This window comes from Nothobranchius furzeri, chromosome 6 (assembly GCF_043380555.1).
Source record: "Nothobranchius furzeri strain GRZ-AD chromosome 6, NfurGRZ-RIMD1, whole genome shotgun sequence".
NCBI classification, from domain to species: domain Eukaryota; kingdom Metazoa; phylum Chordata; class Actinopteri; order Cyprinodontiformes; family Nothobranchiidae; genus Nothobranchius; species Nothobranchius furzeri.
Window position 1 is genome coordinate 62,029,784 of NC_091746.1, and position 24,956 is coordinate 62,054,739.

General features: G+C 41.5%; 1 protein-coding gene across 3 annotated transcripts in view; it reads left to right on the plus strand.

Moving 5' to 3' along the window:
• The window catches only part of garnl3 (GTPase activating Rap/RanGAP domain like 3), a 131,149-nt gene extending 108,868 nt beyond the window's left edge, over positions 1–22,281 (plus strand). Inside the window, exons 16-31 of one of the 3 annotated variants that reach the window (XM_015943039.3) lie at positions 326–430; positions 2,759–2,833; positions 2,918–3,032; positions 3,136–3,162; positions 3,242–3,346; positions 3,985–4,101; positions 7,519–7,676; positions 8,404–8,562; positions 8,867–8,933; positions 9,056–9,163; positions 9,685–9,803; positions 12,392–12,527; positions 14,865–14,924; positions 18,235–18,453; positions 18,546–18,666; positions 18,733–22,281. In XM_015943039.3, the coding sequence (XP_015798525.3) occupies positions 326–430; positions 2,759–2,833; positions 2,918–3,032; positions 3,136–3,162; positions 3,242–3,346; positions 3,985–4,101; positions 7,519–7,676; positions 8,404–8,562; positions 8,867–8,933; positions 9,056–9,163; positions 9,685–9,803; positions 12,392–12,527; positions 14,865–14,924; positions 18,235–18,453; positions 18,546–18,666; positions 18,733–18,883 (1,842 nt within the window). In that variant the 3' untranslated portion in view covers positions 18,884–22,281. Of the gene's footprint in view, positions 1–307; positions 431–2,758; positions 2,834–2,917; positions 3,033–3,135; positions 3,163–3,241; positions 3,347–3,984; positions 4,102–7,518; positions 7,677–8,403; positions 8,563–8,866; positions 8,934–9,055; positions 9,164–9,684; positions 9,804–12,391; positions 12,528–14,864; positions 14,925–18,234; positions 18,454–18,545; positions 18,667–18,732 lie in introns of all 3 variants that reach the window. The other 2 variants (XM_015943038.3, XM_015943043.3) reach the window with 2 other exon arrangements.
• The last annotated feature ends 2,675 nt before the right edge of the window (positions 22,282–24,956 follow it).

A 24,956-nucleotide genomic window follows, 5' to 3' on the forward strand; every position in this document is an offset into this window, starting at 1 on the left:
GGACACCACTGCAATGCTGACTTTGCTCAGCAGTGCTCCCCCTTTTCACATTGTTTTTTTTTCTTCTCTCTTGGGTTTTTTCCACTTTGTTTCTTTCACTGTTTCTCCTGTTTAAGTTCATATTGATGGCTGCTGCTTCTTCTGGCACCCCTTGCTAGGGTCAGTCTCTAAGCCCCCCTTTTGTTTCTCTCTCTTCATGTGTGTGTGCGTGCGTGCGTGCGTGCGTGTGTGTACGTGTGTGTGTGTGTGTGTGTGTGTGTGTGTGTGTGTGTGTGTGTGTTTCACATTTTGTGTGTTCCACGTTTAGGTTCCTTTTTCTCCCCAGAACATGTTGAATCGACGGTCGTTCAGCGACGTGCTGCCCGAGTCTCCAAAGTCAGCGCGAAAGAAAGAGGAGGCCCGGCAGGCTGAATTTGTCAGAATAGGACAGGTAAACACACACACACACACACACACACACACACACACACACACACACACACACACACACACACACACACACACACACACACACAAACAACAAGCAAACAAACTGAGGAAAGATTGTGACAATGGTGTCAACATCAATCACACAAGCACAGATTCATGTGTTTTCTAATATTTCTGGGTGTAAAATCAGAGCCTGTAACTGTTTACATCTATAAATGTTAGATGTCACACCCTAGGTGCACGAAGGGGCATTATTGTAGGTCCTTCCTCCTCTATAACCACCACTGCTCCCAACAAAACCAGTAAACATTTTTTATCCTCCTGCTGCTTTTTGCTGCTTTTTGTGATTCACACAGTTTCTGTGGTTATTCTATTTGCACTCATTCATATCTCATTTGCACAGTTTTCCATTCATGTTCTCACGTCCAGGAAACAGTCTCCTACTCTCTTTTATCCAAGTATTTTTGTTGCACCAAAAATTCCCCACTGAGGGACGACAAAGACATTTTCTGTGCTATTCTAGTCTTAAACAGCCTGTAGATTGATGTCAGAGATTATTCCTGAATTTGATGTGCTATGTCCAAGTAGGTTCTTAAGCTAATCGAGTGATAAGAAAAAAGTTTTTTTATTGATCTATTTATTTCTGTAAGAAGGGGACAAACTTATAAATATTCCCTTTGAGGCATGAATTATGAAATCTTCAACCATGATTTTTTAAACAATTCTTTAGGTGTGAATGAAACAAATTTCAACAAATATTTTTTGTAACATTTAACTTACAAATAATTTATTACACGTCCACCTCAGTGGACAGCGTGCATGCTGAACCTGAAATATGTTGGCTTGACTTACTGAAGTCCAAATGGAGGGGCTCAAATGCAATAAAGTCGTCAACAGCTGTGCTTAGTTGCAAAAAAAAATTAAATAAATAGTATTTTTGAGTACCTGTCCACTGTAGTGACCATTATGAATCAAATGGTTAAGGAGGTCCTAGAAGGAAGGAGGCGAAATGTCTCATGCTGGCAGTCATCAGCTGTTCCCATAAGCTAGGCCTAATTCTCTTTGGCACTTTTTTACTTCCATGCAAACAGAATCAATAGTACGCAATTAAAATTATTTTTAAAAACTGTGCAGGAGAGGTTAAGAAGACCACAAGATCTTAAAAAACATAAGTAATTTTTAGCAGCAGGAACAGATGAGTCACAAACAGCTTTACTGTGTGAAATGAACTTAGTAAGTACATTTTATTTATATAACACTCATCACAGAAAGAGAATCACAAAGTGCTTCACATAGACCAAAAAGAAAACTAAACAAATCCTAAGGTCATAAAATCATATTGAAAAGGTGATAGGAGACTTTGTGAAAAGAAGAAAAAGGAGTGGGCCTAAAACAGAGCCTTGGGGTACCCCACACAACAGATTGCTAGAATCTGACATGGTTTGGTTTATAGACACTTCTGTTAGAAAGGTGTGATCTGAGCCAGTCTGGAACCGTTCCAGAGATCTGCACCAAGTCACAAAGTCACAAAGTCTGTTAATTAAGGCGTTGTGATCAACAGTGTCAAACTTTTTAACAGTGTCTACCTCTTTAACAAGATTAGTACTTCTTCCGTCTAGTGGAAGATATTGGTGCCGCTTCTAAAATGTATTATTAGGAAAATGTCATATTGAGAAGTTATTTATTTGTTGAGATGTTGATCTCTTGCTTCATTAATCCAAACCTGAACCAGACTAATACACCTCTTAAACACAAATAAGCAATCTGTTAGCAAAGCTGCTGTTTCTCTATTTGTTAAAGTGAAGAAAACAAAATGGTTTGGCCGACTGTTGTGTAGTGTTGCACACTTTGACACAAGCAAAATAGATTAAAAGTTAACCTTTAGTGCATTTATGGTCCATGTAAGCACAAAGCCTGGTAATTTCCTTGTTGTGTAACCTCAAAACAATAAAAGACAATATCAATAAGTCATCAAGAATGCAAATGTATAGGGATACACACACTTTTCATTGTTTTCATTATGCAGAAATGTGTTTTTTAGTGTTTTTTTAATGATGGCACACCACAGTGCACTGCTAAGCCTCAGTACAGTTGGCAGGGACTGACGTCATCTCCAGATTGCCTGATTATGCAGTTATGTAAATGATATCAGTTTACTGTGGCTCACAGATTGGTGATGTTAAGTCGGATCAGATGGTTGCTGCTTAAATGTTCATACAGACTACTTCCTGTTAAGATTTTGAAATGATTACAGCTTTCAAGAAGTCCCAGATCATGTGTTAGTTTTTAAACTAACAGCTTTAGTGTTGTGGTTTGATTTGTCTCCCAGGCTCTGAAGCTGAAGACCATCGTGAGAGGGGATGCACCAACTAGCCTCGTTACCACAGGCCTGTGCAGAAAAGAGGTGTCTTGCACACGATCCTCCACAAACCAGTAACAGAATTGGCAAATATGTGTATTTATTCCCAGTGTTGTGTGTGCACGGCAGCCATGGGAGTCCCAGTCGTTCTGCAGCACGTTTCCCTATGAGATTGTGTGCTCCGACTCGTGGGGTCAGTCTCTGCTGGTCGCCATCGACACAGCTGGGGTCATGCTGCTGGATGGTGAGAGAATCCCAATCAATACATCATTTGCTGTCCAAATTATGCACCCAACACCCGGCAGCAGAATGTCAAGGCCACAATTAAGATGTTTTCCACGTTTCAGGTCCTGATCCAGCTTTGTCCAGTGGTGGTGAGCGAAACCCAGTCAGTAACTCTACAATTTGTTTTTTCCACTGATTTAATGATCTGATTTTCCTGTTGTATTCCAGACACACAGACCCTTGCTCCAGTGCAGGTGTTTGACAAAACCATCACCGTGAAGCAGATGCACATTTTGGAGCCTCAGGACCTTCTGATCACCCGCGCTGACAAAGGTGAGCTTTGAACACAAACACAGCAGGTACATGCTTCCCCTCTGCACATCAGAGGCAGCTTTCCTCCCCACCGTTCTTTTTTACACTTTTTCTACCCTCTAATTAAAGCGATATGTACAAGGGTTAGGCTTAGGGGCGTTGTTATTCTCCTTATCCTTTGTTATTAAAACTCTGCCATCTCCTCGGAGGCTTCGGTAACCCTGTAGAGGTTTTGTTTGTCAGCTTTTGCTGGGGTGAGATGAAATGATCAGATATGATGATAAAAGGGGGAAAAAATCCTGACATAAACAGGAAATCACTTTGGACATGAAGAATGTGGGATTTGTCTAATGTTTGCTTCAGCTGGGAAAGCATGTCATTAATTACTCTGCGGATGATTAGTCAAACCCCCAATATTGACAAACAAGGCCGGCTTGGATTTGGTAGCGATTATGTGATGTCAGCGCAAACATTTGTCACGACCATGTGTGGGCTTTGATAAACCCCGTGAGAGAACACGAGCCTTAAGAAGAGACTCCGAGTAATCCCGCCTCAGCGCAGCGCCACGGTCTGCTCGTGGGAGGATGCTTAAAGCAGAGATGGCAAATTAAGAGTAACCTTCTTGCATAAACAGAAGCTGCTTCTCTTTTGTTCTCCAGGAAAGGATGCTCGGCTTTACGTGTTCAGGCTCAGCGTGATCAAAAAAGACCTGGAGGAAAGGCAGCTCGTCAGAGGCAAGTGTGACTGCAGGGAGAACAAACTGGAGAAAACTAAAGGTACACGGACTGCTAACTAATCTCCACGACAAGCACACAGAACACCCTGTGAGCTAAAAACACTGAGTACAAAACACAAAGTTTTTTTTTTTACTCATGTCATGTAAACACTGATTAATTTAAGTGCTGTGTGCTAAATTAGCCAATTGTTCCTTTATTGGAGCTCAGCTGTGTTATTGTCAGTCACTGGGAAGCAGACATTACTTGTTATTTTTGAAAACCAACGGGTCACTCTGAGTTTCACATGCAAGCTGAACGTAAATAAGTTCTTCACCCTCCATTTCCTGCATTAACCGCCAAAAAAATAAAAATAACAGACCAGGAAACGCTCGGGTCAGACAAAGCCTCACAGATCTACGTCACACTGTAAATTAGCATTCACGCAATATATCGGGGTATTTTTTCCTGTGATATTATATCTATATTCAAAAGCTGTGTATCACATTTTTGGAAGAATTTACATCCAAACATTTGTGTTTTCTTTTCTTTTGGTGCATTTTAAAGCCAACCACTAGTTGGCAGCAGTGTACAAGGGGTTTTGTTTCCACCATTGAAATGTAAATTAAACATGTTAAATATCATTTTGGATTGTTTATTGAATTTTCCTAAAATAAATTCAGGCTAAAAAATCGCTAACATCGTCTGACTGAATGTATCGTAATATATCGTGATACATTGTATCGTTTCCCCGTATCACGATACGTATCGTATCGCCAGAATTTCACCATTACACATCCCTAACATCAACATTGCAAAGCGAATTCATGCAGTGGAAGAATTGTGTTGCTTTTAGCCAATCAGAGGAGAGATGTTTGCATATCATGAATATTAATGAGTAATGGGCTCGACACACGGGAGGTGACAAAGGACTGTGATCAGCGACACTTTTTTCTGTCACTTTGAAAACCTGACACACGTGAGGCGACATGCGGCCAGTGGCAAAAGCCAGCGACGCACTCTGTTCCAGGGCAAATAGCAAGTCTTCTGTTGCTTTGATTGGCCGTCAGATTGGAGGGAATGTTGGGTTATTAAAGCAGCTCAGAGTTGATAAAGTCTCACTAGAGTTAAGTGAAGTCTTACTTCTGACTTTACTTTATAAAAAAAATGAAAAATGCGCTTATGTGTCCATCCCAAACAGAAAAAGAAACGTGAATATGAGAGCACACCAACAACCAACCCACTGACAATTTTCCATTCCGCTGCCTTTTTGTAAAAATCTCTATATTCTTTTGTACAAATGTTGTAAAGCCCTGGGAAATCTGACATGGCAAGTATTGGCTTTTCCTTCATGCTTGCCCGGAGATGTACTGAGAAGCATCCTGTCCGCTCATTGGTCAGTCAACAAAACCTCCACTGATTGGTCCTTGTCTGAGTGACAGCGATGAAAAGTTTAAACATTTCAACTTTCTGGGATCGCGTCGCTGACTCTCCTGTGCTCATGCCCAAACGCAAAATTTCACATTCACGTTTTTTGTGTGTCGCTTAGCAGGAGGGAGACCCGCAAGTATCGCTTAGTCGCACGTGTCTTTTTTAAAATGAATGGAGGAGAGACAATGTCGCCTCTCATGTGTTCGGCCCGTAAGAATGAAAATCCTGCCATCTTCTGTCCCCACTCCTCCAACCTAGACCACGTACACACAAAGCCGGGTTTTATTAAACCGAATTTCCTCCCCAGTCTATCAAGGAAATCTTGGGTTCAAACCACCTTGTTTTCAGCAAAAAATATCCAGAGCACATTCATAGGCGTGTCCAGCCTGTTGGCGGCAGTAGTCCTCCAAACTGTCGGCATCCTAGCTAAAAAACATTTTTGGGATGTGGAATAAATAGGTGGCAGGTGATAATCGTTCTTAACGTCGTCTTTTGCCTGTGGTGTTCTACGTACATTGAGCACGTATTGAGTTTGTAAAAACAAGCGAGTGTGAACACAAGACGCACATGTGATGTAAGAGTGTTTTTGTCACGAGCAGTGACATTACAAAACCCCGTCCATGAGCAAATGCTGACTAAGGGAATTTGCAAATCTCCACCTTGGTTGGAGTTGTTTTTGGTGAGTTATTTCTTCACTTTCATGGATGATGGGCCTGCAGACCACTGACCCGTCATTGTGAATTGTATTCTGGGGTGGGATGGCCTTCTTTGTCCACCAGGAAGTTGGGACATTGGTACACTTTCCTCTATAAGGCCATGCTTGGATTACTACCCACCTACATCTGTAACTTAATCTCAAGTAGAAGTGTAACTTCTCACAGTGTTGTAACTGCCTTCTGTAAGTTTGTACATAACATGCCTGTGGAGCAGAAAAATTTGTAACTGTAACTTTTGATGTTTTTGGGCCAGGACTCCCTTGAAAATTAGGTTTTTAATCTCAATGGGACCTTCTTGGTTAAATAAAGAATAAATAAAAAAATAAAAATGGGCCAAATTGTAGAAAATATGTACGTTTTGTGGGATACCCGGCTACTTCCTGAAACAACAGCGCTAGAGCTTTTTTCCACATAGAATGACTGAGAAAGGCATTCAGATTAGAGACCACAGCAGATTTACTGAATCGAGTGATAGGCCTCTTTAAGTGATAATTAGTTGATTAAATCTCTAGTTTTACATTGATCGCTATAATTATGGCTCAGAGGAGTCTCTCCTTTGTTTATAGATAAATTATTTATGATATGAATGAAGAAAAAAAAAACATAAATGTTGTTTGGCTTTTATTGTAAAATAGTTATTTCTTGTCTTTAAGATTAAAATGTCTCCAACTAATGAGATGTCAGTGAGAAAATGGCTACATCAAGGAAGCTTAATTAGCTTTATTGGGCTGCAAGAATTTTAATAATCTTGAGTAAAATAACAATTAGCAGTTTTTTCTATTTCCAATTTTTGTCTTTACTCATGTGAAACACTCACGTTGGTCTCTAATCATTGGATTCTACGTTTTGAATCACAATGGCATTTTGTGAACATTAATAAATTTGTAAAAAAAAATACAATAATTACTACGTTAATGATGTATTTCTACTAAACTGTGTTTAGAAAACAATTAAAGCAATGGAAGGATTGCACAGGACGAATGTACAAAAGATGGCAAAAATATTTGTTGTTTGTTTTACCGAAGGTGGAAATCCATCAAGTTTTCTTTTAATGGGTGTTTAAAAAGTCTCTCTAATGAACAAAGTGTTGACTTTAATGTCAGTTTTAGTAAAACAGGAAGTGAATTGCACAGTCAAGGACTCACAGTCATAACGTTTTATAGATATTTATGAGAATCTCAGTTATGAGATTTTTTTTATTTAAACAGGCTCATTTTTAGTTTTAACACTTTTTTTAATTACCGGTACATGTTCATTGTCAACCGTCCAGTGGGATTGTATTTCTGTCTCTTCGTGTTTTCTGACCCATCTCTTCGTTTTTCTTTTGGACCAGGTTGCCATTTATACTCTATCAACACTCACCACGGCTCCGAGCTGAGAATAGTAGCAGCCATCAGGACCAAACTCCTCCTAATTACCAGAAAACATCCTCGTTTCAGCGCCGTCGCCACGGGAGCCGACTCCCCAGTGGAGGAGTTTCAGTACATACGGGTACGACAGACTCAAAAATAAACTCATTAATACGTTTTGACTGAAAATCAAATGAATGAATGAAGACTGGAGTAAGTAAAAAGCCAACGATTTTGCTTTTCATGGTGAAGAATTTTGAACTAAGATCATCTTATTTTGAAAAATTTGGGTAAAATCTTAAACTATTTACTATTTTGCACAACATCTTGATGGACCTGCCAACACTCGGATGTTGTGATGAGGATCACTCTCAGCTACGACCACATTAAAACTCTAGTTCAGGGACAAGTGGGAGGAAATAGTCTCAGCATTCTTTTATTGAAAGGTATTTATGAAGGCAAATCTCGACTTTTGGTGTTAAAGCCACGTTTCCTCTGTCCGCCCCTAGAACGTTTTCACATAAACCTATTAAATATATTTAATAAATCGCTACAAATAAACTAAATATATATTGGCTTTATCATTTCTGTCTAGATTAAAGGAGATGAATACGATTTGTTAAGTGAGATGGGGGTGGTCTCCCCTGGGGGGGGGGGGGGGGGGGTCAACAATTTTTCCAGGGGTGGCCATGCTCCCCCCTGGCCATGCTGGAAGTTTTTTTTATTCTGCTGAGCATCTCAATAGATTTAGGATTCCTTCTGTTGATTTTCAGTGTCAGTGAATAAGTAAGCTAATGATGAACTCTTTGGCTGTCTGATAATAATAGTGTTAACAAGCCCCCCCACCCCCCACCCCACCCGTTTCCCAGGAGATCTGCCTGTGTGATCCGCCCGTGGTGATGGCGCTGGTGGACGGCCCGACGGGGGAAAATGACAACATGATCTGCGTGGCCTACAAACATCAGTTTGACCTGATCAACGAGAGCACCGGGGACGCGTATCGGCTACATCACGTAGATGCCAACAGGGTGAGGAAGAAGAGCGTGTGCTATGTTCCATCTGTGTTTCTGCATGATTAGTGGTGGGTGCAACTGAGACCTGCAGCTGGACCTGTTAGCTTCTTTATTTACCTGCTCAGGTAAATCAACACACTGTCAGTCACCAGCTGTGGGGGAGAGCAGTGCAGCTGGTCTAACAAAGCAGGAGATTGTGCTTTCAGATAAATTTAAAAAAGAGTCATGGTCTACAACCAGACATCAGAACGTTGTAGTCTTTCTAAACTCTGGTGTTTGTAGTTGTTATTTTTTTTAAGTGACTGGTTTTTGATTGCAGGTAAACTTCGTAGCAGCCATCGATGTGTATGAAGATGGTGAAGCAGGTCTGCTGTTGTGTTACAACTGTGAGTCTCCTTTTGACTTACATTTTCATTCAGCCATTTTCTGCATCAGCATCATTCTCCTACCTTGACAGAGAAATGAATAAAATTAGACCAAGTTAATCCTCTCTGTTTGTTTTTTCCAGATATTTGTTACTATAAGAAAGTTTGTCCGTTTAACGGCTCCACGCCGATGATCCAGTCCAACACCTCTGATTTCCACTTCAGCTGGAACCAGATGCCCAATGCTATTGGTAGGTAACCATGGTAACGGTGCCTGGGCCCCACCCTGCCCATGCTGCTGGCCTGGCTAGAGCTAGCTGTCACCATGGAAACACCCTGTGTGACCACAAGCATCCAGCTGGCCTCTGATTACATCAGTGTGTGTTTGTGGACGATGTTATTAGGAAGAAAACACACCTGAAGCTGCATGTAACCAAATTTCTGTTTTCGTTTTGGTCCTTTTTCTCTTTAATCGAGCGTTTCAAGTCATAAATGTTCTGACAGAATCAAAGATGGTTGTGTTAAACGTCCAGAATCGGCTGTTTTGGGTCATGAATTTTCCTTTAAGATGTTGAAACGTTGTCATCGACTCTGGAGCAGAAATTTACGATTTCTGTAAATTTTCTCCAAGTGACGTCAAAGACAGTGGCTGCTGGATCTTTGGTCAAATTCATTCAACTGTTTATTGGATAAATTAGAGTTTATGAGAGAAATGGTTTCTCAAGTTGGAAAAAATCACTTGTGGTTTTATTCCATCATCTTATCTCTGCAGTTTGTGCGTTCCCCTACATTCTGGCCTTCACGACAGACTCGATTGAGATCCGACTGGTGGTCAACGGAAACCTTGTCTACACAGCTGTGGTCCCAGAGCTACAACTGGCTGCTTCTAGGGTCAGTATGACTCAAATAAACAATGACTTTGTTTGATTTAAACATTTTCTGAACTACATTAATCTTGATGCACAGAAGTCATCATACAAAATCAAAAAAAAACTTTTACGCCATAAAACATGGGTCTTTAGTGTTTGATCCAACGTGGGGCAAGAAATGTTACTTAAATGATATACAGGATTGTTGTAAATGTCCAGTAAAATATCTCATATCCCATCTTTAAAAGAGCAATATGTAAAATTCTCTAATCTAACATTTCAATCGTGCTGAAAGAAAAGTTACACTGAATCAGTACTTATCCAAAACATTTCATTTAAATTTTACAAACACAAACATTTCAGAAAAATACATTTCAGTTATTTAAAATGTGGTAACGCTTCCTTTTACAGTCCCCTAATTACTAAGTACTTACATGGTAATTACATAGTAAGTTAAAGTGTAGTATTGTGTAATTTTACAATTATGTCTTGAATTAAAAAGAAAAATTTATAGTTTGAGAGAACAATAATATGATTAACACTGGCTTTTCTTGGGGGGGGCAGCAATTTCCTATGGATGGCCATGGCCACCCCTTGGGGGTGCCATTGCTGCCAATAACACATTTCGTATTGAAATTAATTATTGGATCATTCAGTTGTCGTTCTCACCAAACCACCGCACTTCTGCACTTCCCTTGGTCCTACATTAATTACGCACTCGTGTATTTAGAAACTGCGATGGACTTGCTCTCTGTCCAGGGTGTAACCTGCCTGATTGTCCATTGACTGCTGGAGATAGGCACCAGCCCCCACCCCCGCGACCCTACATGGACAAGTGGGTTCAGACAATGGATGGATGGATGGATGGAATTTAGAAACAGAACACCACTGGTGTGAGCGGTTCTCTGCTCGATAGTATCAAAGAAGGACTAACAGCCGGCAGCAACCACTTCAACTTTAGGACAAACTACCAGAGTCGCAAAAAAGAAAAACACCATTTGAAGTCACGGAAAACAAAGACGTTTGGAGGTAGAAAATGGTGACTGGTGTTTAACGCTCTCTTGTTTCCTCTGGCAATGCGGGTTTCTGGTTCTGGCAGAAGCATCTCAGGAGTGAGACCATGTGTTCCGTGACCATGTTTGCCTTCAAAACCTAGCTCATAGATTTGCTGTAACAACTTTAAAAAAACAAAGCCAGTAAACAGGAGCAACCCAGAAGCTTCTTTTTGTTTTACTCTAATATTGGGTGAAGAAGATTAGAGGCTAGCGTTGAGCTAACAATGCTAATGGTCAATTAGACGCAAATAGTCAGCTCTAAAATATCTCAAGCTACATTTTCAATTATCAAAGACTCAATATTACAGTGGAATGTTTGCGTTAAGTGAATTATTAGTCAAAATATCTGCATTCTCTTTAATGCCAGAGGCATATTACCGTAATAAGTGTAGTAAGTGCCCCCAATGGTAAAACACCCAAGAGTGCTAACACCAGATTTAACTAAACTGTGTATGACTCTGTGGCACTGATTGTAACAGCCATGGACCTCACGGAACGGTAGTGAGAAAGTGAGTTTTTGTTTAGAAAAATGGATTGCAGTAATTTGACCACAGAAACATAAAGAATGTGTTCCAAGCAAACACACAAATGTTCATCAACATCATCAAAAGTGCTTTCCGTCAATGAGAGATTGAACCAAATCGCTGTACACACAACTGAGGTATAAAAAGTAAAACAACAGCAACCATGCAGTGACTAAGATAAAACAAGATGGATTAAAGCAATAAAGATATTAGTTAAAAGACAAGATAAGAATGACTAAAAGAAGACTAGTGGAACGCCATGGTGTAAAAATGGGTCTTCAACCTGCTCTTAAAAGCTGGCAGAGAGGGTGCTTGTTATGTGTCTAAATGTACGAAAAGAGCTAAGAGGGTGTACATCTGGTAACTTTTGCTATCTGTATAATAGCCGTACGAAACAGGAAGATGTGGAGCAACCCTTAAGCCCTTGGTCTCAGATCAACTCCTGCTAAAGCCTCAGAAGTGACAGTTGAGATGTTCTAAGCATTCCATCACCGATCCTTTAACCCCCCCCCCCCCCCCCCCCCCCCCGCATCCCACACCCCCACAGCCCAGTCTGTTGTTTTGCTCTTTCTTCTTATTTCTCTGCTATGAATGTATTGATGTTGTATTTATATTCCAAGGGTGTCTTGAAAAACAAGTTGTTTACGAGGTACCCGTGGTTCCTCTGTAGCCAGAGTAATATAACACGTGAACGTTTGCAGCAGCCTGCTTTCAGACTCCACTCTGTTGTTGCTGTTTCAGCTCTCATTTCAATCAATTTTTATAACCTCAGAGGGAAATGTGGCTCTCAATCTGCATGGCTACAAAACCGTAACACACTCACATCATTTAAAACACCAGGTATCGAGGAAAGAACCTGTCTCTTTCCCATTTTATCCTCCTCTTTCTGTCATATCTAATATTTATTTTGTTCTATTCTCTCTCTCTCTCTCTCTCACTCTCACTCTCTTTCTCTCTCTCTCTCTCTCTCTCTCTCTCTCTCTCTCTCTCTCTCTCTCTCTCTCTCTGTGCGTCTGGTTTTCCACCCACAGTCGGACATTTATTTTGTCTCGACGGCGCCGGTGAGCTCAGCCTCCAACTGCAGTTCGAGAGACACCAGCTCTCAGAGTTCCCCTCAGACACCCACTGGCTATGAGATGCCTGTGTTTCCCTCACCGCTCGGTGACGGTAAGCCCAGTACAGCTGAAGCACCGGAGGGTGATGTTGTATTAAAGGGTTTTATTTTGACATGTGAAGATCGCCCGCAGATCTGTTTGACTTTGGGGGGGGGGGACCTTAACAGCCATTTACATCAAGCTGCCTGATCAGAAAGGACTTCTAAAGCTGCAGCCCGTCTCCTACAAGTTTAGCCATTCTTACCCACAGCTTAGTTTTCTGCAGCAGTATCGCTCTCATGACTGTTTTCTCATCTGATCCTGTAGAATAACTCAAAAGAGGCAATTGTAAGAAAACACAACAGTTTAAACTTTGCTTTAACCAGTCCATAAACCATCACGTCACACAAGACTTTAGTTTAACCACTTAGTGAGTTAAAATTCACTTTCTTCATTTGGAAGTATATTTCAACCATTTTTATGTGTGCTTATCTAGAAAAGTTATAGCAGATAGCTTCCTGAACGACATTTGTTTCACAAAATAGATTGATGAGCTAACGACTAGTCAGAATACAGCCGAGACCTATATCTGTTGATAATTTCTTGAAACAGTTTCAACCTCCTACATTTCATAGCAGAGCACACCAATGTCATTTTGTAAATCTGCCATCAGTTTTGCATTATATGGTCACATAAATACAAAAACATCAGATGCAGCCAAATGTAGCACATCTGGTGTGTCCAGGGCATGAGTCCAACAGGAATTTCTTATCAAATCTGAGGAATTATCAGTTTAATACAAATGAATGACAGTGTGAAGGTTTTGTAAAACAACGCTGCATGAATCAGGCCTAGTCCACACGTAGCCGGGTTTTTTCAAAAACGAATATCCGCCCCTCCAAAAACTTGCATCCACACCACCTTGTTTTTAAAAAAAAACTCTCCACACATACCCGGATAAATACGTGGTTAAGGACATGCCAGACCTGTAGGCGGCAGTACTTCCCCCGTTCTTAACCTCGTCCTTCGTCTGTGGTCTTCCGCAAGGAGCAGTAATTCCGCTTGCAAAAAACAAACAAGCAAAAAGCACTTGGACAATTGATAAAGCGAGCGCAGCTCTGAGGGCATCCATGCTGTCGGCTAGTGTAAACACAGGTCGCACACGTGATGTCAGCATTTTTTTTTTTGTCGCGGAAAGTGACGTTGCGGACCTTAAAACTCCGGTTTTGTCTGTCCATACGCAGACACCCAAAACGGAGAAAACGCAGATCTTCACTTTGGCCGGAGTTTTTAAAAAGATCCGTTTTCGTGTGAAAAAAACTCCGTTTTCGTGTGGATGACAGGCCAAAACGTAGAAAAATATCTACGTTTTGGCAGATCCCCGGCTACGTGTGGACAGGGCCTCAGTAATAAATCAGGAATACTCTTGGCCCTTGGTATAACTCGGACTAGCAGTTAGCGGGTTGGTCGTTTGGAATGTGAAATCTGTTTCTCTAAACTGAGGTTGTTCAGGAAGCTATCTAACAAAGAAGGAAATTATTTACAACTTTTGCACAAAAATACACTTCAAAGTGGATAAAAAATCATTTTAAGGAGATGATCTTTAGTGTTTTTTTAACATATTAATTAGCTTTTAAAGAAGATCCCAGATTTAGGCCGCTATTATAATCTAGTAACCTCAACAAAAAAATCCTCACTTATATTTATGCAGTACAAATATACCAACCGACATGTTCTTTAACTCCAACAAAGGTAGAAACACATCTTCAACTAAATTATTCTGAGTAATCTGTGTTTTAGGTAATAAAACGTGACGTGACTAATGACCTCTGAGCAGCACCGTTTGAGAACACATGTGGATCAATATGAGCTCCTCACTCTTGAACTCGATCCTCCATATTTTATCATATATTAGCCTCTCCAGTGCCCCCTCCCCATCTCCTGGCCTCTTCCAGGTAGTTCAGAATGTTGCTAACAGCACCCCGGCTCTGTCCATCACTCAGAGCTGACTGACCGACGGATGAGAGGGATGTAAGCTCCTGTTTTGTTCATACAGCTGTTACAGTGACACACGTGTGTGACTGAGATGAAGGACAAAGACCGAGAAAACACAATTATTAAATTGGTTGCGTACCTGCTGCTTCGCTGTCAAGCCAAGAGGCTATTTACTGGTCCCATTAGGGCTAACAGGAAGAAAAGCTTTGGCTGTTGCTCCTGCAATTAGCCGAGGACGGGATTTATGCTCTTGGGCTGGTCTGGGTAATTATTTCTCTCAAGGGGATTTTCATTTTCCTGCCCTGTTGTATTGGGTTTATGTGCAAAAGTCTGAGAAAAGTTGTGTTTGCATGTGTGTACTGTGAACCTCAGTGTGTGTGTGTTTGTGTAACCCTCTTCTTCATCCCTGGTTCAGATTCTATACGGATCCCCTATGGTACCAAGCTTTCCCAGTACATGTCTAAGGACACTGAAGGTACTGCAGAATTCTGCCTCGACTCGTCCTCAGCTCATAAAAAAACACTCATAAATCTGCCCCCCTCACTAACGTGCACAGTGTATGGCCCTATCCGCTCCAAGGCAGCATGTTGACTTGGACGTTGGTTGAATGTTAAGTGAACCTCATGTCTTCCCCATCCCCCCCTTTTTGTCTCTGCTAATTGAAGCATTAGTGTAAGAAGAGCAGGGGAGAGGGCAAAAGAAGTGTTAAAGCGCAAAGTGAAGCGAGACGGAGGTGATAACGTCAGGCCAGATAGAGGGTTTCATAATTACACCAATTGTAGGGGAGGAGGCACAGGAAAGGTATGCACAAGTGCAGCAGGAGAAGGGAGGGGGTGTGCACATGAAGGAGGGTGGGAGGAAAAGGCAAAGAGGGAAGGAGAAGACACGTCTGTCGCAGCATGATTTACAGATTGCACTGTCGCCATGGAGACTTTTGTCAGCCCTCTCTTCGATCCGAAGTGGGAGTCCAAACAGCGGTGCCACAGTCTGATGGTGGGTGGGTATTGGGTGTGGTTGGAGGGGGTGGTGGCCGAAGGGCTTGCTGACAAAAATCTCATCCTCTAACTGCCTGTGCGCCCTGCCGTATCTGCTCCTTGGGGAGGTTTTCATCTGATGTAATTGCATCTGTAATGTGACCAAGATGTGGCTACTGAGGCAGCTGCTGGCCACTGTCTTCCTCCACTGGCTCAAACACACGCCTTAACACCTGCAGCAGCAACACCCTGGACAATCCAACTTCACTTATTCCAGACAAAGAGTCAAATATTAATGTGTCATTCACCTCCCAGTGAGATGGATGGAGAGCGACACTTCCCCAAATGCATGTGGAATATGTTTATCTCTGTGTGATTATATATTCCAGATGACTGCATGCTGTCTTACATTTTGGCTTTTTTAAGTCTCTCTTTGCCGTGTGACAGTGCAGGTGCATGTGGAGCAGCACTAACACCATGTACCTGTCAAACATGAGCAGTAGCCCTCTATCTCTGTCCATGGCTCTTTACTGAACACACACACACACACACACACACACACACACACACACACACACACACACACTGACATTTCAAATGAGACAGTCTTCTTTGTGTAGCTTTTCAACCATCTCTTTGATTCATTCTCACAGACCTGCTTTTAAAACTGCATTGTGAAGCTGCTCTGCATCAACACTGTCCTCTGGTGGTATTCCAGATGTACTGTAATTTTTGCACGCTGCAGTTGTGGGCAGATTAGGTAATTTGAAAAACTTCAAAAATCCATTTAATAGGTCCCAAACGCACTTTAAGCTTTATAGTCTCTGAATAATAAATGCTGTGCTATAAGTAGCTTTAGTTATAATAAATCAGCTGTCTGTTGAAAGGAGGATTCGTTTTAGGGGTAAATAGAACGATTAATCAGCAGCATATGGAAGTTTGAATATATTAAATGATCAGGCTAGTGTGTGTGTGTGTGTGTGTGTGTGTGTGTGTGTGTGTGTGTGTGTGTGTGTGTGTGTGTGTGTGTGTGTGTGTGTGTGTGTGTGTGCGTGCGCGTGCATGCGTTTGTGTGTAGTTGTGCATGAGTTCCTGCATGTGTACATATGTGTGAGTTTGTGTGTGTGTGTGTGTGTGCGTGTGTGCATGTGCATGAGAATGCATGCGTGTTTGTGTGTGTGTGTGTGTGTGTGTGCGTGTGTGCATGTGCATGAAAATGCATGCGCGTTTGTGTGTGGGTGCATGTGTGAGTGTGTGCGTGCATTTGTCTGCAGTTGTGCATGAGTTCCTCCATGTGTACTTATGTGCACGTGTGTGTGTGTGTGTGTGTGTGTGTGTGTGTGTGTGTGTGTGTGTGTGTTTGTATGTGTGTGTGTGTGTGTGTGTGTGTGTGTGTGCATGAGAGTGCATGCATGTTTGTGTGTGGGTGTGGTCCGTGTGTGAATGTATGCGTGCATGTTTGTGCGGTCATGTGTGAGTGAATGTGTGTGTGTGTGTGTGTGTGTGTGTGTGGGTGTATGTGTGTGTGTGTGTGTGTGTGTGTGTGTGTGTGTGTGTGTGTGTGTGTGTGTGTGTGTGTACGTATGTGCCCGTGTGTTTGTGTGTGTGTGTGTGTTTGTGTATGTGTGTGCATGTGTGCATGTACATGAGAGTGCACCCGTGTTTGTGTGTGAGTGTGACAAAAAAAAGAAACTTACTATTATTATCACAAAAACAAACTCTTTTACTTGTTGCTCTTAATACATTTTCCCCAGATAAAAAATACATATTTTCTGGAAATGTTTTTTTTTCTTTTGTGGTTTTCATTGCTGAACACAAAACTCAGTTGCACTCAAATCTCTACAGCGAGACCGTTTTAGTGCTCTGGCCCGCTTCACACAGGATAATGACCTGACGTCCCATCCTGACATGACTTTTGGTCTAAAGGATGCAGCTCCACCAAACTATGCAGGGGATGGCGGGATGCACTTCTCCATGTGCTGTGTCTGTTACACGTTCTTGTGTTATCGTTATCCTGTGTGTAAGGAGGTCTCATTGAGACAATGTCAGTACTGCAAAATGGTTCACTTCTTACCTGAGGATAAGCAGGTTAGGTTTTATGATAAAGTATCAACGATTTCTCTTATAAACAAGTGATGTGAATGTGTAATGCTAGCCTCACTGCCTCAAAAGGGTTAGGGTTGGAATATGATCATTTTTATATCAACAACAATTAAGATAAAATTTTAAAAATCTTTATTGTCACTTTTATCAGGAACAATCAAGTTGAATGTGCAGTCGACTCACTGCGATGCATAAAACAGAGAGATTTAAAAAAGAAAAACTCTGCAGATATGTAAAATGCACGTTATACATACACATGTACAGTTGTCAATATGCCCACCGGATGAATGGTTACTGTTTCAGAGCCATGATTGCTCTTGAGTAAAAGATGTTAAAATTAAAAATGTTTTTAAAATGCTTTGAAGACAAATCAGAACAGAAATTATCTACAGAATTCATAGAAACAAACAAGCATTCATCTGGGTGACACGATAAACTGGTTTAAATATTACAGTCAGAATGAATTCTATTTAGTTCTGAGTGAGGTAGAAACGTTCTCGTGTCTCAGAAACAAACCGCTCCTGCAGCATGACGCCTTAAAGACGCACACACCGATAAATGTCTCACTGCTCCAGGGATGATTTTACACTGCCACTCACGGGCTTTTCTCTTCATACCCCTCCACTGGCATTCTCCCCCTCCATCTTTTTTGTTGTCCATCCTCTCTTCTTTAACTTCCTGATTCTTTGCTGGGATTTTTCCCACCAGGTGAGGTGACATGTAAGCACATCTTTAAGATTCCTCTGTGTAACCTGGTGGGCCGCAGCATCGAAAGACCCCTGAAGTCCCCTCTGGTTAATAAGGTGTTGGCAGCACCGCCTCCCACCATGATGGCCCAGACCCCGCTGATCTCCGCCACGCACTCGCTGTCATTGTCCCGCATGGAGATCAAAGAGATAGCCAGCCGCACACGCAAGGAGCTGCTCGGTATTCTGGGAAATTTTGAATTCAAAAAGGGCTTTTGTTTTGTCAGAGTAATGATTTGATCAACTTATTTATATGTTTTGTCACCAACCAAGGCTTGACGGAGGAGCCGAGCGGGAAATCCAACAGTGGGTCGGTCAAACAGAGAAAGATGAGCAAGAAGAACACGGACGAGGAGCCCAAAGCTCGACCGCTGACGTCCACAAACAGTGACAGGTACAAGCATGCAGCTCTTACAGGAACAGTCTCTGGATCGTGGCCTGAGTGGTCTGTGCTCCTCAGGTTGGCCTCGGAGTCCGTGGAAGCAGAGCTGGACGTCCAGCTGCACTGTCCCGAAGCCGAACCGGAGACGCTGCAGGCAGAGAGTCCTCCTCTCGCCAGTGCATTCCCACTCTCCACCTCCTTCGAAGACGATGTCCTGGACCTAAAATGAAGACAATCCCTGTTGTGCATTTCACTGCTCGCCCACTCCTGCGCCGTCACTCTCATTTCATTGTTTAGTTTTCATTTCTCTGCTGTTGCTTTTTATTTCAACCCCTTTCTGAGATTCCGACATCCTGAGATTTTTCCATTCACTTGGACAGGATCGCCATCGGGGTGCGGTGGAAGTTACGTCCGTGTGCATGTTTGTTGTCGTGAGCCGTCCCTCAGCTGCTGTTTGCTGGGTGTTTGTGTAGCCCTGCAGCAAACAACCCAAAGAGGCTGTAAGGTTGTTGCGTATTTGGACATCTGCAGTAGCTACGAGTGATTGGTTTGGCCCCCAAACCACAAACTGAACGTAAATCTGTGCACCGAGGTACCACACAGGTCTGCTGGTCCACAGCTCCCTCTGATCTTGCTAAATATGTGTTGTAAATTATGTGTTGTATTTGATTTCTGATCCGCTTCCAAATGTTGTATGATATGCATAAGTGTGTGTGTACATCTGTTTATACATGAAGCTGCATTTGGTGACAGGCTTGAATCTGTCCACTCTGTGATGCATATTTATAGATATAATATAAAAATCCATTTTCTTTCATCCTTTAGTAAAAGATTGATGTTCGATGCTCTCTTCACATTTCAGTCGTCAGGCCTATCCTTATTCACCACCACACAGGTTGACAGGGCAGGAGGCAACGTATCCCACAAGTGCCAGCATTTCCCAGCATCCTCCATTGAACTACCATTTTTAAAACATCCCATAGTCTTGACATTAGCAGCCATGATTGTAGTTCTCAGAAGTTTAGAGGGGTCCAGTCAACTCCAGTCAAGTTGGTAGAGTTAAATTCCTAGAGGCACTCTCTTCAAGCCACATTCCTGTGACATTATTAAGCAAGCATGGGCTCTTCCACTTAACCGGGGTCGGGTCGTGGGAGCAGCAGCCCAAACTTCCCTCTCCACAGCCACTTCTGGGGAAATCCCAGCAGAAAATGCACATTTGCTTTATCTGCTGGTATGCTGTCCCTGGGGTTAGGGTAAGAGTTCGGGTGCAGGGTAAGATTACAGCTACATCAGTCTGACATTCCCGGTCCTGTCAGACTGGCATATTCTGTAATATGGGTATGCCAATCTGACAAGGTATGGTGCTTCGACAGAACGCCGGCTCCAGACACACACATGTTGCTGAGGTAAGAAAACTGACCAACAGCTCTGCCAACCAACGAAAGACAGGCTGCAGTCACAGTCAACAGGTCCGTCACCTAAACGTTTCCCTACAAGAACAAAACCAGACTAAACAAAACGTGTAAAAAACCAACTCCTTAAATAAAATTAGCAAACACAAACAGAGCAGAATATTGTGCCTGTTAACTCAGTCGCTGCCATTAACGACTAAAGTTGTCCTTTTAAATATAACTGTTCACTGCCATTGATGACTAAAGTTGTCAATTCCGTTTTTTAACGGAGCAGGCTTGGGAACAAGCTTGTGTACCTTGAGAGTATACATCCCGGCTATAAAGTTGATTTCTTTGGTATGTTCTTACTGTGTCTAGTTTCTAATTCCATTTTTAGTTGTTTTTTTTTTTTTTTGTAATAACAAAAGGTTTTTTTTTTTTTACCTTGCTGACAGTTTTGTTTGCTCTGAGGAAGTTTTGCAGTCGGCAAACTTCAATTCAATTCAAGTTTATTTATCTAGCGCCAAATCACGACAAGAGTCGTCTCAAGGCACTTCACATAATAAAAATTCCAATTCAGGTCAGTTCATTAAGCCAATCAGAAATAATTTTTCCTATATAAGGAACCCAGCAAATTGCATCAAGTCACTGACTAGTGTCAGTGTCTATACAGCAATCCTCATACCAAGCAAGCATAAAGCAACAGTGGAGAGGAAAACTCCCTTTTAACAGGAAGAAACCTCCAGAGAATCCTGGCTCAGTATAAGCAGCCATCCTCCACGACTCACTGGGGATCGAGAAGACAGAGCAGACACACACACACACACACACACACACACACACACACACACACACACACACACACACAAATTATGAAACTGTCAGCAAGGTAAAAAAAAAACTTTTCTGTGTTATAAAAAAGAACTAAAAATGGAATTATAAAGTTGATTTTCATCAGTGTGTGTTACAAGTCACGTGATCATGAAGCAGACAATCCATGAATTAGGAGATTGTTTTGGGACGCCGCTATGCCTAAAGCGAGGCGCTAACCGGAAAAGCTTATGCAGCTCACACTTCAACACAGATTGTGAAAGAACAGAAAAAGCTGGAAACACTCGTCCTGATGTAAGATGTGAGTTTGCTCTTTCTTTTGGTAATTTTGGTGTTTACGTGGTCATGGAGCACAATATTCTGTGACTCTTCAAAATACATTAAAAATGCTGGCAGTCTGGGGCTATCTGATCACAAAACAGCTGGCAGTGAATGAGTTAAATTAGGCAGCCCGGCTCTGGCTTTGCTTCCTGTTCAGCTGCTCCAAGCCGAGAACGTCCACTTTGTGGGGACAGGGCAGTTTGATTGAAAGATCAGTCATTAAGAATGGGACCTTCCCATAGACTGGATGAGGTTTTTCCAGTTTTCTATATTTCTAAGGTAAATAAAGTGTCCTTTTTTGACAAAACATTTCATTTAAATTCACATTTAATCACGTTCATTTACCAGCCCTTCTATAGACATGCACATAACATGATTTTTCAAATGGTGGAAACAGTCAAAATTTACATATAAAGCTGAGAAACTGTGCAAATCAACATTGTGAATGGGTAAATTTAATCTGAGCTGTGGTTCCTTTGAGAGTGCCTCCATGGTTTCACAACAGCTATCAGAAGATGCATGGGTCTCCTCTCTTCCTCCATATTTTCTCGCTCCTTTCCCGTTTTTCCGCCTGCATGAGTTCCTCCAACACTAAACCTGGGAACAGCGGAGGAAAGGTGGAGGAAATAGTCACTAATACACTCTACTTCAGTCTTGATCACCCTGAACTAAGGGGGAGAAAGGGAGCAATGCACGTTAGTCGCGTTTTCCTACTTTCAGTTTAACCCCTTCCTCATAATCCTGGTCATTGTTTTTTCTGTCTTTCTTTTCTTTTTTCCAACTATTTAAATTCCTGTTTAGATTGTTGCTGAACCCCTCTGTGATATCAAAATGAAGGAAAATGTACAAAAAAAACACCAAGTGTCTTAAAATATTGTGCCGCCATCGTTTTTAATGCCAAGTAATACTTGTAAATGTTTGTGTATGAAATGTGGCCTCAAATGAAACAAACTATATTATTATTATTATTATTATTATTATTATTATTATTTGAAGATTTCTTTTTAAAAAGTGCTGTAGACCACTGCTGTGAAGGTAGTTGATTCTGTTTGTTGATATGTAATAAATATTTATGGAGTTTTAAGCGCTTGTCTGTGTTTCTGCTGCTGATAATCCAAAATTTAAACATGACAAATCTTCATTTGAGTGGCTCAAGATAAAACAAATCAAATCAAACTTTATATATAAAGCACTTGTCATACAACCGTTCAGAGGTGTGGACTTGAGTCACATAACTTGGACTCGAGTCAGACTCGAGTCATTATTTTAATGACTTCTGACTTGACTTGATAAAATCTATAATGACTTACGACTTGACTTGGACTTGAGCGCCACTGACTTGCATCTGTTGATGACGACTTGAGCATGTTTGATATTTTAGCACAAAAGTGGCGCGACATGGACAAAAATCATGAATCATTCTTCGTTCTGGGTTTGATTTACTGCTAAATGCAGCAGCTCTTAGTTTTTAATCAGTTTCAGTTGCACTTCCTGCTTGTTTGAGCAAATAAATGAAGCTTTAAGAAGCTTTAATTCTGGAATTTATCATTGTCATTAAATTGAAGTTGGACAGATGACTTGATTATGATTTAAAAATTCAAAGTAAGGGCTTGGACTTGACTTGGACTTCCACATCATTGACTTTGGACTCGACATGGACTTGGTTGTCTTTCACTTTGACTTGACTCGAGACTTGACTGGAAAGACTTTTGACTTACTTGTGACTTGTAAAGCAGTGACTTGGCCACACCTCTGCAACCGATGCAACTCAAAGTGCCTTATAGATTAAAATGACCCCGCATAACCCTCATTCCCACCAACCCCCATAAGTAAATACTGTCATGTTCTGTGTCCCTGTGGTCTCCAGCCCCCTCCAGGTTTCCCTCATGTTCCCCCTAGGCACTCGCTACTTATTTAGTTTACCCATTTTTCAGTACTAAGACCCCCTGTAGTATCTCCGCTTCCTTTAGATCTGGTCTCTTTAAGTTCTAACCCCGAGTGTTTCTAGTGTCAGGTTTATCAGTTCACCTTTCTTTAGTTTTCTATATGGTTAGATTATCTAGGTTGCATCTCCCTTTAGTTCATTTTGATTCCTTTCCCATTTAGGTCTGGTTTCCTCCCCTGCCCTGTTCTGCTCCTCCTCTCAGTTTATTAGTCTCACCTGTGCGCAATTCCCTTATCACCCTGTGTGTGTGTGTGTGTGTGTGTGTGTGTGTGTGTGTGTGTGTGTGTGTGTGTGTGTGTGTGTGTGTGTGTGTGTGTGTGTGTGTGTGTGTGTGTGTGTGTGTGTGTGTGTGTGTGTGTGTGTGTGTGTGTGTGTGTGTGTGTGTGTGTGTGTGCGTGTGTGTGTGTGTGTGTGTGTGCATAACCCTGTCTTGTCTCAGTGTTAGTTGGTCCATATTGTCAGTGTTGTTCTGGCCCCTATAGAAACTCCAGGTTCTTGCTCATAAATGAGCTTTTGTTTTTGTAATTCAGTATTTCTAGACTTTAGGCTTGGCTTCCTGCCCTTTGGATATTTACTCATCATCCTAATAAAATGACTTTTCATTTATTCAACCGCTCCTGCCTGAGTTGTCTGGGTTTCTGCATTTTGGGTCCAAACCTCCTGCTCTAAACGTGACAAATACAAGACACAATCATTTTTATTCCAATAAATAAATCCAACCTGGATTTTAAAAGATCCCAAAATGACAGTGGAATAAAAAAAAAGTGTTCTGTGTCTTTGGCTTGTCCCTTTAGGGGTTTCTACGACGAATCGGCTGTCTCCATTTAGCCCCATCTTTTACATCCTTCACCCTCACAGCAACTCACTTCATGTCCTCTTTCACCTCACTCGTAAATCTCCATCCTGGTCTTCCTCTCAGCCTCCTGCCTGGTGGATCTTGTACACCTTTCCTTTTTCATGAAACCTTTTTATCACACATCACACTTTCCCAGCCTGCCTGGACACGCTGCTACCCTATTTTCCATTCCGTTTGTTGTTTGGTCCATAGACCCTTGGTACTGAAATCAGGATAGGATTTGCTAAAATTAATTATAGTCAGAATTAACAGGTGAGTGTTGACTAGATCAACATGTTCTAATGTCTTTTGGTACTCTGGAGGACCTGAGAAAATTTTTGTCCCATTCTGAATGGTTATAGGTCAGTGCTGCCACAAATGAGCTTCAACAGCACAAAACAGTGTTGAGTAGAATATTATCACACTCAAATTAAAGGTTCATCTGCTTTAAAACACAGGAATTCATTTTAAATAAGATTATTTAACATGAAAACTGTCATAAAGGTATAAAATATAAAAGATCAAAATAAAACAATAGTTTATTAATTGTTAATGATGTGTTTTTCAATAAAAAAAACAGCAGGTCTCATTCGTTGACATTAGACTTGTTAGATAAAGGCTTCTGCCATGTGGCTCTTTTTTAGGAGTGTTAAACTGCTCAGATTTTCACATTTCCTCTCAACTAATAAATTGACCTCTCCCGTGTGGATCATTAGTGTCCATCCAAATGAGCTTTTTAAATCCTGTAGTTTTAGTAATGCTCCACCAGATGGTGCTGTTCCAAAACAAATGGCAGATTTTGTTTGATTGTGAACTCCTCGTCCACTTTTACAGTTTTTCTCAGTTGCTTTGGTGCATTTCTCACAACAGAATTAAACTTTGCACAACAGTTAGTTAAACCTCCACAGCATGTAGTCGTTTTGGCACAACCTAGTGGCGGTTTCATGTACATTTCATCCAAAGGCAAATGCCTTTGGAC